The sequence below is a fragment of the Entelurus aequoreus genome, linkage group LG12 (assembly GCF_033978785.1).
Source record: "Entelurus aequoreus isolate RoL-2023_Sb linkage group LG12, RoL_Eaeq_v1.1, whole genome shotgun sequence".
Lineage (NCBI taxonomy): Eukaryota > Metazoa > Chordata > Actinopteri > Syngnathiformes > Syngnathidae > Entelurus > Entelurus aequoreus.
The window spans coordinates 13,751,495-13,769,955 of NC_084742.1; the positions used below are offsets into that span (position 1 = coordinate 13,751,495).

Here is an 18,461-nt window from a genome sequence, read left to right on the forward strand (position 1 = left end):
ATTAATGTTAATTAGCATGAGTTTGAAAAAATGTTTTAAAAATTGTATTTTATATTAAAACGTGTTCACTAAACTCCACCATTCACTTGTTATTTTTCCAACGCTTCTAGAAGACCATTAAACGCATCAGACAGCCACGTAAGCGGTTGCCAGACGCGTTGACACAAGACTCAATACAAAAAAAATTAATAGGTGTATTAAAGACAATTACTGGCCAATCCATCCATAAATAACGATGAAACAATACATACAATAAGTAAAATGTATATGGAAAAAATACCAAACAATCTCAGATGCAAGCTATTTTATTTCAAATGCTCCCAAAATAAACATTTTGAATGCACAGAATGTGGTTGCTTGAACAAAGCTCATGGATTCTTAATATATTTTTTATTACTTAAAAAAACATTAACCAACACAAATAGTCTTATTATAGTAACCAACACAATGTCATTAACTGTAATGCAATGATTTTGTATTATTTAATTAAATGTTGATGGCAATAAAGTTACAAAAACCAACCCCCCAAATTGGAGAAAAAAGTGAGATATTTTTGTGCCAATGTTTCCCAGATATTTTGTTTCACTTCTCCAAAAAGTGGAAAAAATAAAACATCTATAGATGTATCACTCGTTTTTTATTTTAAGTTCAACTGCATTGTCATGGTCAGAATTTATGATTTAATTAAATATTGATGGCAATAAAGTTACAAAAAGTCACCCTTAAAAACAAAACAAAAAAAGAGTGCGACATCCATAAATATCATATGGTTATTTTTTGTTTTTGGACCAATTCATTTAATTAATGAGGAAATAAAAAAGGAAAAAAATGATTACATTTTTTAAAAAAAACACATTTGTCAGAAAAATACAGCAAAAAGTAACAACCATCTATGAATGTCTCCCAGTTTTCTTTTCTTTTTTGAGTCATTTAAAAGGAAAGAATTGTCATGTGCAATTTTGGGCAAATACAAAAAAAAAAGGGTAACCACTACTCTCCAAAGTACAGCATAATAAAAGTATATATATATTCAGAATCTTTGAAATTAGGTAAACAAATATCAGATCAAAATGAAGTCACTTAGCAATTAATAATCGCTACATTCGAGGCCACTGAGCCGTAATGATTGACCAAAATAACACTTTAAACCTATTAAAACCAAGAGTGGTACCACCTGCCTTAAGTAAAGAAATGATCTTTGTCTGGATGTCAAAAAGTAAAAAGAGTAGGAAGGCACAAATAACCCCTTTGAAGTAAACAATAGCATCCCTACTATTTGGGGGTCTGATAAACAAGGAAGCAAACCAATCCCAACACAAAATACCTCACAACTCCAGTAAATGTAATTATACAAAGTAAATAATAGTACAAAGCTGCAGCAGTGCCAGGCTAGCACAATGCTAAACATTCCTAAAAGCCTTCAAGATAAAAACTAAGCCTGCAAACTTGCTTTGCCAGAAAGTGTCACTAGAAGGTGCACGGCCTTCTAACGTATGCAAAAAAGCTGCAGTGACATGATTAGCTTGGTGCGTCAAAGCATAAAGAACACCAAGTGTATATTTTTGGTCCTGTCCAAAATATAAGTGCACTTTGGAGGTTTCGAAAGAATAATTGACCTCATTAACAACAAGCATCATAACACCAGAGACCTTCATATATGGCTGCATACACATTTGGTACATATTTACGCGTTGCTATTACGTCATTCGCACACATTAAGGTGCTATTAATTCAGCAAAAAGTGACACAGCAAACTTCAACTTTGCCAAATTGACGGCTGCAAAAATGAGCACAACTTTGGATAAGGCATGTTTGCCTGCATGCGTCTTCCAGAAAAAAGACATTCAGCTGTTGATCTTCTGAGTGGATGCTCAGGAACTGTAGTGATCCTAAAACAAACACATAACAAAGTGCACTTAGGTGTTCATTAAAGCAAAAGAAGCGTTTATTGATGAGTTTGGTACCTGAATGGTGTTAACGACGCCGCTGGCCATGACGGAGAGCTTTCCGGCGACGGAGCGAACTCCCATTTTCAGCTGCGTCATGTCAGGAGCGTTGGGCAGCACGTCGGTCAGGCGGTACGAGCCAGCTGTGTTCAAAGCAAGCGCAGGAGTGATTATGAAGATGATGATGGCAACACACACGTGACTGTCGTTAGACCTACCGCTCTGCTTCTTTGGCTCGTCAAACAAGTCGGCGGAGCTGATGGCAGAATTCCCAGTGAGTCTCTCCAAGCGTGTTTTGGCTTCGTACTAACAACAGGAAGTCAAAGCAGGTTGAACCAAAACCTTAAGTGAACTATTGAAGCTGATATTACAAAAAAACAACTCCAGGGCCTTAAAGATATGAAAGGAGTGGCATTATAACAACAAACGATGAGACATTTTAGGAAAAGGCACGATAGGAATCAAAAAATGTGTGATCAAAAGTTTTTTTGTGTTTTTTTAGGGGTGTCCTGATAGACCATTTTGCTCAACGATATATTGACCTTCAAATTATTGCCGATAAACAATATAATTGTCAATAATATTTTGTGAACAAATTAACCAATACATTATAATACATTATAATAGTAATGCAAGTACACCCTTTCAAATGCAATAAACATGTATTTGTCAGATATTTTAACATTATAATTGGAATGTAAACTATTAAACATCCAAGTTAAATAAAACAAACAAATAATACAAATAAATATACTCTGTTAGCAAAATGTTGCACTTGAAAAAAAATCACAAGCAAAGGCAATAAAATAGGTTCTGTTAAAGAGGTGGTTGAGGACCCTCAAATATACTCAACAAAACAATAAATATGGCTAAATAAAGTATCGACAAATAAAGTTGCACTTGAATATTGAACATGTAGGCAGAGGTAGAGTTGTACATTACTTAACTAACAATCAAGTTAGGACCTTTTTAAACAAAAGTGCAGAGTAAGAATATAAACAGTACTGTAGAAGGAAAGGTATTAACAGCAAAAAAAACTCTAATCTGGCAGATTCCAAGCAAGGAAACACCAATACGACATGACATGTTAAATGCCTCACAAACATTTGCAGCGTTTTTCGACATGCTAGTTTTTCAACAGTATCAAAGACAGCATGTCTTTGGCGATGGAGTGTACCGCACTTTCTGTGAGGGCACATCATTTTGTGCTATTTCACCAAACGCCTCAATGAGTGTGGACTGTCGGGACAAAGGAAATACTGGGAATAGTGAGTCAGGTGGTTGTGTTTTAAGTGGGCATGCAAGTTTGTCGTGTTTGATTTTTTTTGCACCTTTCTTGCGCACATTTTGCAAACTGGCTCCTTGGTGTTGATAGTCTGATCTTGTTCCACTGGCTTAAAACAAAAATATTCCCACACTTGTGCGGTGGCATTTGGTTTTGCAATCATTTTGTTCTCTACCGAGTTCATCACTGTTTTACTTGTTACACTGTGTGCATGCACGCTAGCAACCCCACCTGTCTGCACAAAGACAAAGACAATTAATGTCAAGATGATTCACACCCTACTTTTCATTCCCCTATGGTACAAACGTGCATAGCTTCTGAAACCGATGAAAAGACTGAATGCTCTTGTATATGGCAATTTATGACGGAGGAAAAGTTATCGACTTCATTTCCATTAATCGTTCGGTTAATTGACTTATAGAGTACAACTTTTTCACTTCTGATGCAATACCTATATTGGAGCCTTGAGTATCGATTGATAACAATTTCAATCCAATACGATATCAGCAGAAATCACATATACTTTTATAATTTTGTAATGTGGAATGTTAGAAAAGTATGACAAGTATGAAAAACATTAATCTATTTATTATTAACTGCCTAGAATGGACTTATGCAGTCTTTAAGTAAAAGTAAAGTGTCAATTGTATTTGGCGCCAGCAGTGTGGTTACAATAATTCATAAAGTTTAGCTCATGACACAGTAAATTGATCGATGTGGACACGTTTGTTACTGGATACTTTCTAACACACTTTAGCCTTGGACACTTTGTATGTGTGAGTGTTATGCAGCTATAATTACTTTAAACTTGTTTATATTGACAAATGTGCCGTTTTAGACTGCAATGTTGTTCAACTAATGACACTTATTATATATGCCTAGATTGTGTGCTGAGCTGTTGTGTAGTTGTTAGCTCCTAGTAATCAATAGCCAGCCATGTTAACCTTTTGTAAATTACTTGATTAAAATTAAAGACCAACCATGTGTGCTTATTGGAGGACCTTTAAATGTTAACTGGCTGTCCAGCTTTGCACAAGTAAACAAGCTGTAGGACTGCTTGTATCAAAAATGTTTATTTCCCATATAATAATAATGGATTAGATTTATATAATATAGTGCTTTCCCTGAACACCCAAAGGGATTTACATCATCACGATCATTCACACATTCCACATTTACAAATTGATGTTGGTAAGCTCCATTTGTAGCCACAGCTGCCCGAGGGTAGAGGGACGACCTCTCTGACCACCAACAAACATCATTCATTCAGCGACACTGGGAGCAAGGTGAGTGAAGTGTCTTTCCCAAGGACACAACAACAGTGACAAGGATGGTGGAAGCTAGATTCGTACCAGGAACCCTTAAGTTTCTGGATGACCACTCCACCATTTGAGCCACATCGCCCCAATATAAGACATTACTTGTTTTTGTTGCTGATATCGGACTGGTATCCGATATCAATATTGGTCCTACTCTTTTTACCTGTATGGCAAAATTGGAGCTGTAACACAATGACATATATTTGTATACTAAATTAACAGCAACATACACAGTAGACCCCTGCTATTCCCAAATAATGAACTCATTCATTAAAAACTCAAAAAGTGCCTATTTTTGGTACTCTAAACCCGAAAATATGCCTCTCAGTCTTTGAGTGCACTTTTCAGTTTTACACATTAAAAAACAATTACAGCCATGCAGCCAATTATGTCTTGTCAAAGCATCTTCCTGCTAGAAAATGTTGTGTAAATTGCTGGATTTATAGCTGCAACACTCTTTCTATCAAATCACTTTCTATTTGAGTCACCATAAAAATGATTATTTATAAAAAAATTTAAAAACCCGGATTTTCAGTAGAGAAAATGGGCGAGGCTGCATTCCACAGCGACAACTAACCCGGGACACCGGAAAAAGATGAGAAAAAGACAGCTTTTACAGGCAATGTATCATCAAGCCCCTAACTGTCATTGCAATTCAACTTGAATTGAAGAAGACATAATAATACATTGAACTATGGGGCGGCGTGGCGAAGTTGGTAGAGTGGCCGTGCCAGCAATCGGAGGGTTGCTGGTTACTGGGGTTCAATCCCCACCTTCTACCATCCTAGTCACGTCCGTTGTGTCCTTGGGCAAGACACTTCACCCTTGCTCCTGATGGCTGCTGGTTAGCGCCTTGCATGGCAGCTCCCGCCATCAGTGCGTGAATGGGTATGTGAATGGGTGAATGTGGAAATACTGTCAAAGCGCTTTGAGTACCTTGAAGGTAGAAAAGCGCTGTACAAGTACAACCCATTTATCATTTATTATTAACTAAAAAAAACAATTGGCTCACAAGAGTGACCAAAAAGTAGACAAAAGGTTAATTTACAAAAGTTATATTATGCCGTATTCGTACCTCGGTGTTGTCTTGTTTTCCAAAGTACATGTCTGAGGAGATGGCTTTGACGTTCTCTCCAAACTTCCTCCGAGCTTCTCCCGTGTCCACCACCGGCCCCGGCTCAGCTTTCCGGCGAGAGGTGGGCCTGATGGGAGACGACAAACTGTCATCGATTAATTGGAATTTTGCCTATCGTTCACAATCATTATGAAAGACATGACGACGGATGGATTTTTTCTAATGCATTCTAAATATTAAATAAACGTAAATAAAAGTTTGCTTACTGTGGAGCCAATGGGAGCTCAACTATTCCGCCAATAAATACTGATAAATAACCATTCAAAAAACGTGAACAATACTACATTTAAATTTCGTGACTTGAATATTAACCAAGTATTAGTAATATTGTTATTATGAGCACTAAAGCAGACAAACGTAATCACTTCCGTGTGTCCATATGTTTACATCAAGTGGTCTGCTGCTTCCTCGCGTCCCTCCTCCTTGTAAGTTTATTGTAGATCATAAATCATGCATCTCATCTGGAAAGTAAAGGCTGAGAATATAATCCGACAAGTTGGGACACTTTGACCAAAATTTAAGACCTGGAACTGGCAAGAACGACACAAAAAGCGCTTGTTCCCACCGCCCCGTTTCTTTGCAAAGATTATGATTATTCATCATCTAAGTGGGCAGTCGGCATCCTACTGACAGCAGACCGTGCACAGTAAGTGATGTTTTATTAGGTTTGTTGGCTCTCATAATGTCTGTAGTGAGCAGAAAACAGTGATGGAGGGAAAAAAAAAGCAAACGTGATGCGTTTTTTAAATGAATGCGCCACGTATGCTTAAAATTATCAAAATACGTAAATATTAAATGTCATTATAAATGTACCCATTACTACATTATATATACGTATACCGGTACTTACATTGTGTCTATAAAACCCTTATGGAGGTGTTTGGATGTTATTTTAGGGGCTCTATAGTCGGAATTGAACGGTTCCCATAGGCTCCATTATAAGCAGACTTTTGATCGAATTTATTTAATATTTAGAATGCAAAAAAAAAATCAATCTGCTGTCATGTCATTCATAATGATTGTGAACGATAGGCAAAATTCCAAAAAAAGTGCAGTTCCCCTTTAAAGAAGAAAAAGGGAGGGATCGTCACCCACCTCTCGTCCAGTGAGGTGATGGCGGAGGTGATGAAGAAGTCTGGATCAGCTTTACTGCTCCATCTGGAGGAGAAATTATCCTTAGATTCGCTTTTGTCGTAGCGAGATATGAACCTGGAAAAGGACAAGAGTTGGAGTTACAAGTCCACTATTACAATTTTTATGATGTTCTAACAGTAACGTGTCTTTGGAGCCTGTTTTTGTTCTCATGTTTGGTGATCTTTTGTTTTCTTAGGAGAAACAATCCGTTTTGAAGTTCTTTAAAGTTCAGGCTTTGCAACACATCTTAAAATAATGCTCTATGCACTGTCTGTCCGTCAGATACAGACCTTGGAGATTCATGTTCGATCGCTTTGTTGTCTTTCAGTGAAATGGCTAACCTAGCATGATGTTCAGGGATGTGAGCACGCTTTATGAAATAAAGAGGAAACTTGAGAACAGAAGAGGAAAATTTTTATCAGCGCAAAATGCTGCCACACAAATTCCAAAAGAACATTTTGAAAATCAAAACTCCATTTTCTGCAAGAGGAACAGCGAGTACCTGCGGCTGAGGCGAGCGCTCAACAAATTTAGTATGGATCGTATTTTTGACATTTCATAAAAAAACGTGAAAGTGATATTTTTATAAAAAAATAAATGTTTAAAAACGTAGATTTCCACGTTTTTGCAGAAATTTCACATGCTTAGATGTTGCTGTTAAAAAATAAGCATAATGTTATCTCAGCATGTAGCGTACATAGCTATGTACCGTATTTTTCGGACTAAGTCGCTCCGGAGTATAAGGCGCACCGGCCGAAAATGCATAATAAAGAAGGAAAAAAACATATAAGTCGCACTGGAGTATAAGTCGCATTTTTTGGGGAAATTTATTTGATAAAACCCAACACCAAGAATAGACATTTGAAAGGCAATTTAAAATAAATAAAGAATAGTGAACAACAGGCTGAAAAAGTGTACGTTATATGACGCATAAATAACCAACTGAGAACGTGCCTGGTATGTTAACATAACATATTATGGTAAGAGTCATTCAAATAACTATAACATATAGAACATGCTCCTGAGTATAAGTCGCACCCCTGGCCAAACTATGAAAAAAACTGCGACCTATAGTCCGAAAAATACGGTAAGTATTGATAATGTTTGCATTTTCATGTCCTCGTGTTGCCTTGTTGTATGTGACATATGGCATCCATATGTCAGGACAGTTGCAATGCATACGTAAAAAGTGCACTCAGACAAACAACTCATTAGCATTAAAGACACAAAACATGTTCCCACTAAGACTTATAAAAAGCACTTTTAAATTGTAGAAATACCAGCTTTAAGGCCAGATTTTACACAAAACATTTTATTGTACAACCTACTTAAAATAGTTCAAAATATACAACATGAAACCTTTAAATATGTAAAACACTGGATATATAAATATTACCTTCCCTCATCTTCCACTTCCTCAGTAAACCGTGCTGGTATGGAGGTCCTGGCCGCCATGGGGCGCTCCTGCTGGATGATGTGCATGTCAGACATGACAGAGTGGGACACTCCACTAGGAGAGCAAAGACAAAAAGACAGGAGTAACTCCACTGCATCAAAACTTGTTGGCGTCTTTGTCTCCGACGCTCACCTCCTGGCGCCGAACCCCATTCCCAGTCTTTCCGCTTGCTCTCGCTTCTTCCCAACCAGATTATTTAGCTTTTGGTCATCTTTTCTCCTCTGCTCTTCCAGGTCTTTGTAGGCCAGACGCATTGACGGAGCACTGAGGACAAGAGGAGATCATTCAGGTTGATTGTACAGGAGATGATAGCGGCGGCTGGGTTCTTACATGGCCTCTTCTGCGTTAGGAGGATTCTTATTCTTGTCGCCGGCGGCGCTCTCCTCTTTCTCTCGCCGCTTGTCGGCAGCTTGGGCCATCTTCTCCAGCTCTGTGAAGCTCTTACTACTCACCTTCTGAGCGCCCAGGCCTCCTTTTTTGCCCGCCAACTATAAGAGCACGCAACATGTCATTCCGCATTCAGGAATACCTGCATAACTTACAGACGTACCGTTTTCTTGGTGGTAGTTGGCTTCTTCTTCAGAAGAGATGAAGGCTCTGGAGAAGGTGAAAGTAAATCTGTAGTGTGCTTATGGAACATTTGGAATGAACACCATGAACCCTCAAAAGAAGTATCCATATTTGCATGTATTTACACAACCGCAGAGAGTACCAGGCATACTTAAAGAAGGTGTCTATTTGAGAGACTTTTCACAATAATAAGTACACTACAATTCATGATTACACTTGTTGCAATGCTGTGAGACCATGATGATGCCTATTTTGGACCATATTTGCCTTGGAATTTGAGGCCAGATTCTGCAGACTGTACACTGAAGGCTTTTCAAAAAAGGTATAAACATGTTATGCTTTGTCTACTGATGTTTGCAATTTTCCGCAGGGCTGTAAGACCACACAGATGCATATTTTGGACTATATTTTCTACAACAGTTTAGGTCACAACCAAATCCAAGGGTTTACCATTTTTGTCTTCTTCATTTACTCCGACACCAAGGTGGTGTATTCACTTGAATTCAAGGCACTTTTACAAGGTATACGCTTGTACTATAATGTGTATTTTGATGTTTGCACTTGTTGCATAGCTTTAAAGGCCTACTGAAACCCACTAATACCGACCACGCAGTCTGATAGTTTATATATCAATGATGAAATCTTAACATTGCAACACACGCCAATACGGCCGGGTTAACTTATAAAATGCAATTTTAAATTTATCGCTAAACTTCCGGTTTAAAACGTCTTTGGATGATGACGTATGCGCGTGACGTAGCCAGTGAAACAGAAGTATCGGTACCCCATTGAAAACAATACAAAATAGCTCTGTTTTCATCTCATAATTCCACAGTATTCTGGACATCTGCGTTGGTGAATCTTTTGCAATTTGTTTAATGAACAATGGAGACTGCAAAGAAGAAAGTTGTAGGTGGGATCGGTGTATTAGCGGCTGGCTGTAGCAACACAACTAGGAGGACTTACTTGGATAGCAGACGCGCTAGCCGACGCTAGCCGACGCTAGCCGCCAACCGCACAGATGATCGGGTGAAGTCCTTCGTCGCGCCGTCGATCGCAGGAACGCAGGTGAACACGGGTGTTGATGAGCAGATGAGGGCTGGCTGGCGTAGGTGGAGCGCTAATGTTTTTATCATAGCTCTGTGAGGTCCGGTTGCTAAGTTAGCTTCAATGGCGTCGTTAGCAACAGCATTGTTAAGCTTTGCCAGGCTGAGAATTATTAACCATGTAGTTACATGTACATGGTTTAATAGTATTGTTGATTTTCTGTCTATCCTTCCAGTCAGGGATTTATTTATTTTGTTTCTATCTGCATTTGAGCTATCACGTTAGCTCAGTAGCTAAAGAGCTTCACCGATGTATTGTCGTGGAGATAAAAGTCACTGTGAATGTCCATTTCGCGTTCTCGACTCTCATTTTCAAGAGGATATAGTAGCCGAGGTGGTTTAAAATACAAATCCGTGATCCACAATAGAAAAAGGAGAGAGTGTGGAATCCAATGAGCCAGTTTGTACCTAAGTTACGGTCAGAGCGAAAAAAGATGTCTTGCACTGCATTCTAGTCCGTCATTCTAACGTGCCTCATCCACGAATCTTTCATCCTCGCTCAAATTAATGGGGTAATCGTCGCTTTCTCGGTCCGAATCGCTCTAGCTGCATTGAAAACAATAGGAAAATATGAGGAGGCGAACAACTGACTACGTCACGCTACTTCCGGTAGGGGCAAGGCTTTTTTTATCAGAGACCAAAAGTTGCGAACTTTATCGTCATTGTTCTATACTAAATCCTTTCAGCACAAATATGGCAATATCGCGAAATGATCAAGTATGACACATAGAATGGATCTGTTATCCCCGTTTAAATAAAAAAATTTAATTTCAGTAGGCCTTTAGTAAAGGAGGTGGAACAAAATACTGTCAACCATAGTGAGGTTCAAACCCAGTGCCTTTCTTTCCAAATCAACAGTCTTAACCACTGGACTATGCGGAGTCTTGTGAAAGAGGATTTTGTTCCATACACAAATGTAATCGAGGACATCTTGCTCAGTAAAGTATGATGGAGGTGGAACAAAATACTGTGAAATTCAAATCCAGCACTCTTCAATCTGACTCAACAGTCTTAACCCCTGAGCTATTCTGGGTCTTGTGGAGGAAGAGTGTGTCAGCGAGTGTGTGAGTGTAGGTCCTGAGTTGGGTGGTAATATTAGTAGAAAGTTAATATTTGAGGGAGTTGACCACTGAGCTCTGCTGGGTTAATAATTACAATAGGTTAATTGTAATTGGATAATAAAAATACAAAAAAAAAATACAAATGTTAGCTAATATATGCTTCACCATCTGAACAAAACATCCCCATCTTAGCTGTGTGTAATAGCTGACAAATCACTGTGTAATCTAATCTAGTATAATATAATAATATTTGTCATTAATGAGGCAGTATGCGGTACAGTGGTTAGCATTTGTGCCTCACAGCGAGAATCTCCTGGGTTTGTGCCTAAAACTCACAGATTCGGACACTATGCACCATCTTAAAAGTACGGTGGTTTCTGGCGACCCCAGGCCATAGGTTCGGGGCACAGATAGCAGGCCCATCAAAATTTCAGCGGGAATTTTCTAATATTCGTATTATTATTTAATTACGATTATAAATAGGTTGATTGGCAACACTAAATTGGCCCTAGTGTGTGAATGTGAGTGTGAATGTTGTCTGTCTACCGTATTTTTCGGATTATAACTCGCAGTTTTTTTTCATAGTTTGGCCGTGGGTGCGACATATACTCTGGAGCGACTTATGTGTGAAATTATTAACACATTACCGTAAAATATCAAATAATATTATTTATCTCATTCGCGTAAGAGACGAAGCAAATGGCAGCAATCGTCACACACACGTCAGCAATCGTCACTCACACGTCAACCAATAAGAATTTGGCGGGGGAGGGTCATGGCAGAAGTGCATTGTGGGTCATATTATTTGTCTCATTCGCGTAAGAGACGAAGCAAATGGCAGCAATCGTCACACACACGTCAGCAATCGTCACTCAAACATCAACCAATAAGAATTCGGAGGGTCATGGCAGAAGTGCATTGTGGGTCATGGTATGCTAACTGCTATATGCTACTGCCGTAGCTATTAAAATGGATCACATCAACATTGGCAGTAACTTATAACAACTGAGAAGGGCTGAACTAAAATGGCACCGAAAAGGAAATCATATACTGCAGATTACAAGCTGGACGTAGTGAAATATGCAGCAGAGAACGGCAATCGAGCAGCAGAAAGAAAGGACATACCAGAGGCGACACCGGGGAGGACGATTTCATCGGATTTAGCGATCGGGAGTGACAGATTGTTAATCTTCGCCAAGCTGGAAATTATTAACCGTGTATTTACATGTTCATGGTTTAATAGTATTGTTGATCTTCTGTCTATCCTTCCAGTCAGGGTTTTTTAAAATGTTGTTTCTATCTGCATTTGAGCTCGATGCTATCACGTTAGCTCCGTAGCTAAAGTGCGTCAACGATGTATTGTCGTGGAGATAAAAGTCACTGTGAATGTCCATTTCGCGTTCTCGACTCTCATTTTCAAGAGGATATAGTATCCGAGGTGGTTTAAAATACAAATCCGTGATCCACAATAGAAAAAGGAGAGTGTGTGGAATCCAATGAGACCTTGTACCTAAGTTACGATCAGAGCGAAAAAAGATACACCCTGCACTGCCTCTCTAGTTCTTCACTCTAACGTTCCTCATACACAAATCTTTCATCCTCGTTCAAATTAATGGGGTAATCGTCGCTTTCTCGGTCCGAATCTCTCTCGCTCCATTGTAAACAACGGGGAATTGTGAGGAATCCTTCCTCCTGTGACATCACACTACTTCCGGTATAGGCAAGGCTTTTTTTTATCAGCGACCAAAAGCTGCGAACTTTATCGTCGTTCTATACTAAATCCTTTCAGCAAAAATATGGCAATATCGCGAAATGATCAAGTATGACACATAGAATGGATCTGCTATCCCCGTTTAAATAAAAAAATGTCATTTCAGTAGGCCTTTAAGACCATGCAAATGCACATTTTGGACAATTTTTTTTGCAAGATTCTAGGTCAGAATGTATTCCGAGGGTTGACTACTTATGTGTTGGTGTATTTATCTGGATTTAAGGCACTTTTATAATGTATAAACATGTGCTATAATGTGCCTATTGATGTTTGCACTTGCTGCATGGCTGTAAGACCATGCTGATAAACATTTTTGACCCGACTTTTCTCAAATATTTAAGGTCAGAATGTATTCCGGGTGTTCGCTACAATACACAACCATGTTGGTGTATTTACCTGGATTTGCTTTTGGGGAAGCGCTCAACATGTCCACACTCGGGCCGTCCTCCAGGTTGCCTATCAGTGTCAAATGCACATTAAATGATGTAACGCATGTAAAAAATTTACAGTAGGATATTAGCACAGATACCACTTTTGTCTTCTTCATTTGCCCTTGTCTCGACAGAACTGAGGCTCATCTGGCCCAAACTTTCCGGAACCTCCTTTTTTAAAACACACACACACAGTGGTGTTAATATTAATGGTGTTGTCGCAGCAGGTTGAGCAGCATTACGAATATTTACCTGTGAGTGAAGACTGAAGAAATCTACATGCTTGTCATCTGCTGACATGCACGACGGACCACCCTGACTGTCCAACCACAGCTGGAAAGGACAGTAAATGTACATTATGTTCTGATATTAACATTTTATTACCCCGAACGGGACAAGCGGTAGAAAATGGATGGATGGATGTATGGATATTATTTAACATAAATATTTTTAATGAATGTAAAACCAAATAATTACATTTAATTCTATGTACACACATTTTTAAATTATTTCCTTCTCGTTTTATTGAATTTCTGAAAGCCATTATGTATACTAGCATAATAGAATGTTTTAGTACAACTGAATTACAGTGTTATTTATTTTAACACCTAAAAAAAAATAAAAAAGCATACAAATATGAATATATTAATAATAAAATAACTGTTGACGCATTTTGTTTATTGTTACTAAGAGTAAAATCTGTATTACCTCTGTGCCATGGACTTTGGTGGCTTGCGTTCCCAAAGTCTTGATCTTCTCTCTGTACAGCTGAGCGGCTCTGCTGTTGTATTTTGTGTTGGCCGCATTGGCCGTGCAGCCGTGCTGGTGGAAGAACGCCATCTGGAGAAAAACAGAACAGGAAGTGACGCTGGACAGTTTTTGCAGTACGGCCCATTCACGCTGCTTGGGCGTGTGCTTACCGCGCTGGCGTTGCCTCCCACTTGTATACACCTTAGCTGGTACCATGACCAATTAAAATCCAATTCAGTGGACCTATTGACACAAACATTTTTTATTAAGACCATTTTTAAGACGTCAAACCTCTGATGAAAAAGTATTGAACGACTCATATATATATATATATATATATATATATATATTTAAAACGTCAAACCTCTGATGGACCAGTTGGAAAAAAGTATTGAACGACTCATATATATATATATATATATATATATATATATATATATATATATATATATATATATATATATATATATATATATATATATATATATCCATTTTCTACCGCTTGTCCCTTTTGGGGTCACGCGGGGTGCTGGGCCTATCTCAGCTGCATTCGGGCGGGTACACCCTGGACAAGTCGTCACCTCATCACAGGGCCAACACAGATAGACAGACAAAATTCACACTCACATTCACACACTAGGGCCAATTTAGTGTTGCCAATCAACCTATAAATAAATATATATATATATATATATATATATATATATATATATATATATATATATATATATATATATATATATATATATATATATATATATATATATATATATATGTATGTATATATATATATATAGTATGTCAACAGTGGAGGCTGAATCCAATAATTGTTTGTAATCATGGCCCTATTATATATATATATATATATATATATATATATATATATATATATATATATATATATATATATATATATATATATATATAATATATATTAATTTTGTATATATATTTTTTTTATTGTTATTATCCATTTATATTTATATAATATATACAAAAAAATATATAGCGCCGTGATTACAATTATTGGATGCAGCCACCACAGTTGACATACTTCACACAAAAGCCACAATTTCTCCATAATTGTTGGTCTGCAGCAAATGAGGATTTTGAAAAAATGAGGGTAATCAATTTTTTTTTTGCCGTTCTGTGTATTTATTTATTTTCATACGTTATTGCACTGTCAGGAACGTGTTAAGACAGCCTGCTGGTCACTTAACACTGCATGTTAATACGTAGAAATGGCACAGCTGGAGTGGCAACTGGTTGCATCAACTCTGCTCTTTTAATGTCTTTAATATCCTTTGTGTTCTTTGAGGTTTTCCTCTTACACACATGTTTATGTATACTATGGCTATGAGTGTTTTTTTCCTTGGCCTCAGTCTGGACCCCCTCTCCAGGGTCCCAGGCTTAGACTGAAAATGTTTTATTTTTACTCACCTCCCGACCCCCTCCCTCCCCCGCCCCAGCGTTTACCTGTTTCTCACCTTTTTTGTAAGGGGCGCCAGAAGTTGGCAGACCCGTCAGCGATCCTGTTCTGTCTCCCTGTAATGTGTGTCTGCTCTTGAATGGGATTGTGCTGAAAATCCTAATTTCCCCTCGGGAATTAATAAAGTACTTCTGATTCTGATTAATGTACACAGCGGAGTGTATCAAATATGGCCACAAAATTATATTTTGGTAAAAGTAAATCATGTTTTATTGAAAGTGTATGAGCTGAAGTATGTTTAAAATTATATTTAGGCATGTTATACTTCTGGATCTGCCTCCCGGGAGCCTTTTGGCCATGGAGACCAGCTGATGGGTCTCTGCCACACCAGAGTCCGTTTGGAGAGACTGGAGGAGATGTGGATGAAGAGACAGGGCTGCGCAGCTGGCGCTGAGCGTCAGGGCGGACAAGCTTCGGACAAGTGTCTTGGCTGAATGAGCAGGTATCGGACACCTCTGTCTCTTTAGACGCATCCTCGCTCATCCATGCGGACTGGACACTGGCCGAGAGTTAGTGGGCGGCCGAGGGATGCTTTGTTGGGTCTGCTCCTGTCTCTGGCCATGCTCCCCCCACCCCAGCAGACGATGGCGTGGAACACTGCAGAGGCCACCACAGTGTATATGTTTTTTGTTTTGTTTTACTTTTGTAGCTGTATGTAGAAATGGCTGCCTGCCTCAGCTCTGCTCTTTTAATGTCTTTAGTGTTCTTTGATGTTTGCAGTTTCCCTCTTACACACATGCTTATGTGTGCTATGGCTATGAGGTTTTTTTCCCATTGGCCCAGGCTTAGACTGAATATTTTTTTCCTCACCCCCCAGCGTTTGCCTGTTTCTCACCTTTTTTGTAAGGGGCGCCGGAAGTTGGCAGACCCGTCAGCGATCCTGTTCTGTCTCCCTCTAATGTTTGTCTGATCTTGCATGGGATTGTGTTGAAAATATTAATTTCCCCTCGGGGATTATTCAAGTATTTCTGATTCTTGATTCTGATTATGGTTAATTTTGTCAAGAAAACTAACGTCAGAACGACCGCAATGCATGCTTCCAGGCACAGCAGCACACGTCCTTAGTAGCAAATATGGCGCCGGTTGTTTAGTTGGCCATACACTCTTGATACATGACTGACTGGTACTTTACAGGGATGCCATCTTGTGGCTGAGAGCAGCATAAAGTATGACATCAGAAAGTGCTGTATGTCGTAGTGGGTAGAGCGGCCGTGCCAGAAACCTGAGGGTTGCAGGTTCGCTCCCCGCCTCTTGACATCCAAATCGCTGCTGTTGTGTCCTTGGGCAGGACACTTCACCCTTGCCCCCGGTGCCTCTCACACTGGTGAATGAATGATGAATGAATGATAGGTGGTGGTCGGAGGTGCCGTAGGCGCAAACTGGCAGCCGCGCTTCCGTCAGTCTACCCCAGGGCAGCTGTGGCTACAAATGTAGCTTACCACCACCAGGTGTGAATGAATGATGGGTTCCCACTTCTCTGTGAGCGCTTTGAGTATCTAATAATAGAAAATCCACTATTATTATTATTGATCTTCTGGTGAAAATATGGCAGTCCCCGTTTTACGACACGCTCCCATAGATGACGAGTACCGAACAAAAAGAAAAAGAGAAGTAGTTATGTGAACAGAATCCATCGTCATGTTCATGTGAACATGTACCGTAAAAGGAATCTCTGCTCCTATGTCATGGACAGTGATAACTAAGCAGCGTAGTGGTCTCGTTATTGAGGCGTTCCTCCTTTTCTGAGCTTGTCTCTACTTTCAGTGTGCAGAAAACAAGTAACTGGTACGTACAGGCCAAAAAGTGAAGGACCACCTGCATTATATGCAATGTAACTTACCGGATGAACGTCAGGTGCACCCCAAGAGACCGGTGTGTTCCGGAGCAGTCTATACACAGGAACACGCCATAGGTAATGCTGGCCCAACTGGGATTTTTTGCTGAGCAGTCAAAACAAACCTTGATAAAAGGAGACAATAACTTTGTTGACAACAGCAGCCATCAACAAGCAACAGCTGTTGTCACATTACGACAATAAAATCAACTGGTGAAATACCTAACAAAATTCGATTGTCTGATGGTGTGCTAAAAGTTGAAGAATCTTCGAGAAGAGTTTAAAATAAAAACACCCTGGCTAAGCTAGCAGTTGAAGGCTGCCTAGCTAGCTCGGCTACCAACAGCTAAGCTAACTACTCTCGGCAAGTTGTTTGTTTCCGTTGAGTTGAAAGCGGACATGTACACAATAATTCCACAAAACACAACAGCTGTCACGATATGCGGACTTGGAATGCTCCATTATTGGGAGCTTTTTTTCCCAAGTGCGACGTGTCAAACGTTGGGCAGTTACTTCCTTATTGTCTAAAAAGTATGAAACGCTCACCTTATTCGTGGAGATGGAGCGAAGTCGCTTGAAAATGGCACTAATGTCCTGTTTGCTCGGCTCTGCCATCTTTCAAATTGTGTGCGCGCCGACAAAAACACATGGAAATTTAAAAAAAAAAAACAGCAACGTGTTTATGCTAAATATCCCAAAGTGACACGTAAATTTCAGGGAGACACCATGGGCGGCCTGTGATTGGCGGAAAATGATCCTTGGCTCGTGCTGATGTCGCAAGGTTTTGTGGGTAATGTAGTTCACATCATAGATACGCTTATGAATTTGAGGCCCGAGGATGGATAATAATTTAACAACTATATTATCATACGTTACTGTTTTTTTTCTTGTGATAAAATACTTAAAATATCTACTTATGTATTAATCTGTAAAGTTTTTCAAGTTAATAATGTAATGTTAGTTACATTTGTTTTTTTGATTGATTGAAACTTTTATTAGTAGATTGCACAGTACAGTACATATTCCGTACAATTGACCACTAAATGGTAACACCCGAATAAGTTTTTCAACTTGTTTAAGTCAGGGTCCACGTAAATCAATTCATGGTACAAATATGTACTATCAGCATAATACAGTCATCAGTTTTTCAACTTGTTTAAGTCAGGGTCCACGT

The 18,461-nt window shown here is 39.0% G+C and overlaps 1 protein-coding gene across 1 annotated transcript; it reads right to left on the bottom strand.

The window, feature by feature from the left end:
* Positions 1-295: 295 nt before the first annotated feature.
* Positions 296-18,024, bottom strand: arfgap3 (ADP-ribosylation factor GTPase activating protein 3). The gene is made up of 16 exons (XM_062064811.1): positions 17,834-18,024; positions 17,294-17,412; positions 14,135-14,207; positions 13,923-14,054; positions 13,467-13,547; positions 13,313-13,385; positions 13,180-13,239; positions 8,826-8,872; positions 8,606-8,763; positions 8,408-8,539; positions 8,216-8,329; positions 6,781-6,894; positions 5,626-5,752; positions 2,165-2,252; positions 1,965-2,089; positions 296-1,889 (listed from the first exon to the last, which is right to left on the bottom strand). Exons 1-16 carry the CDS (start codon positions 17,900-17,902, stop codon positions 1,872-1,874), a joined length of 1,530 nt encoding a protein of 509 aa, XP_061920795.1. The 5' UTR covers positions 17,903-18,024; the 3' UTR covers positions 296-1,871.
* Positions 18,025-18,461: the final 437 nt, after the last annotated feature.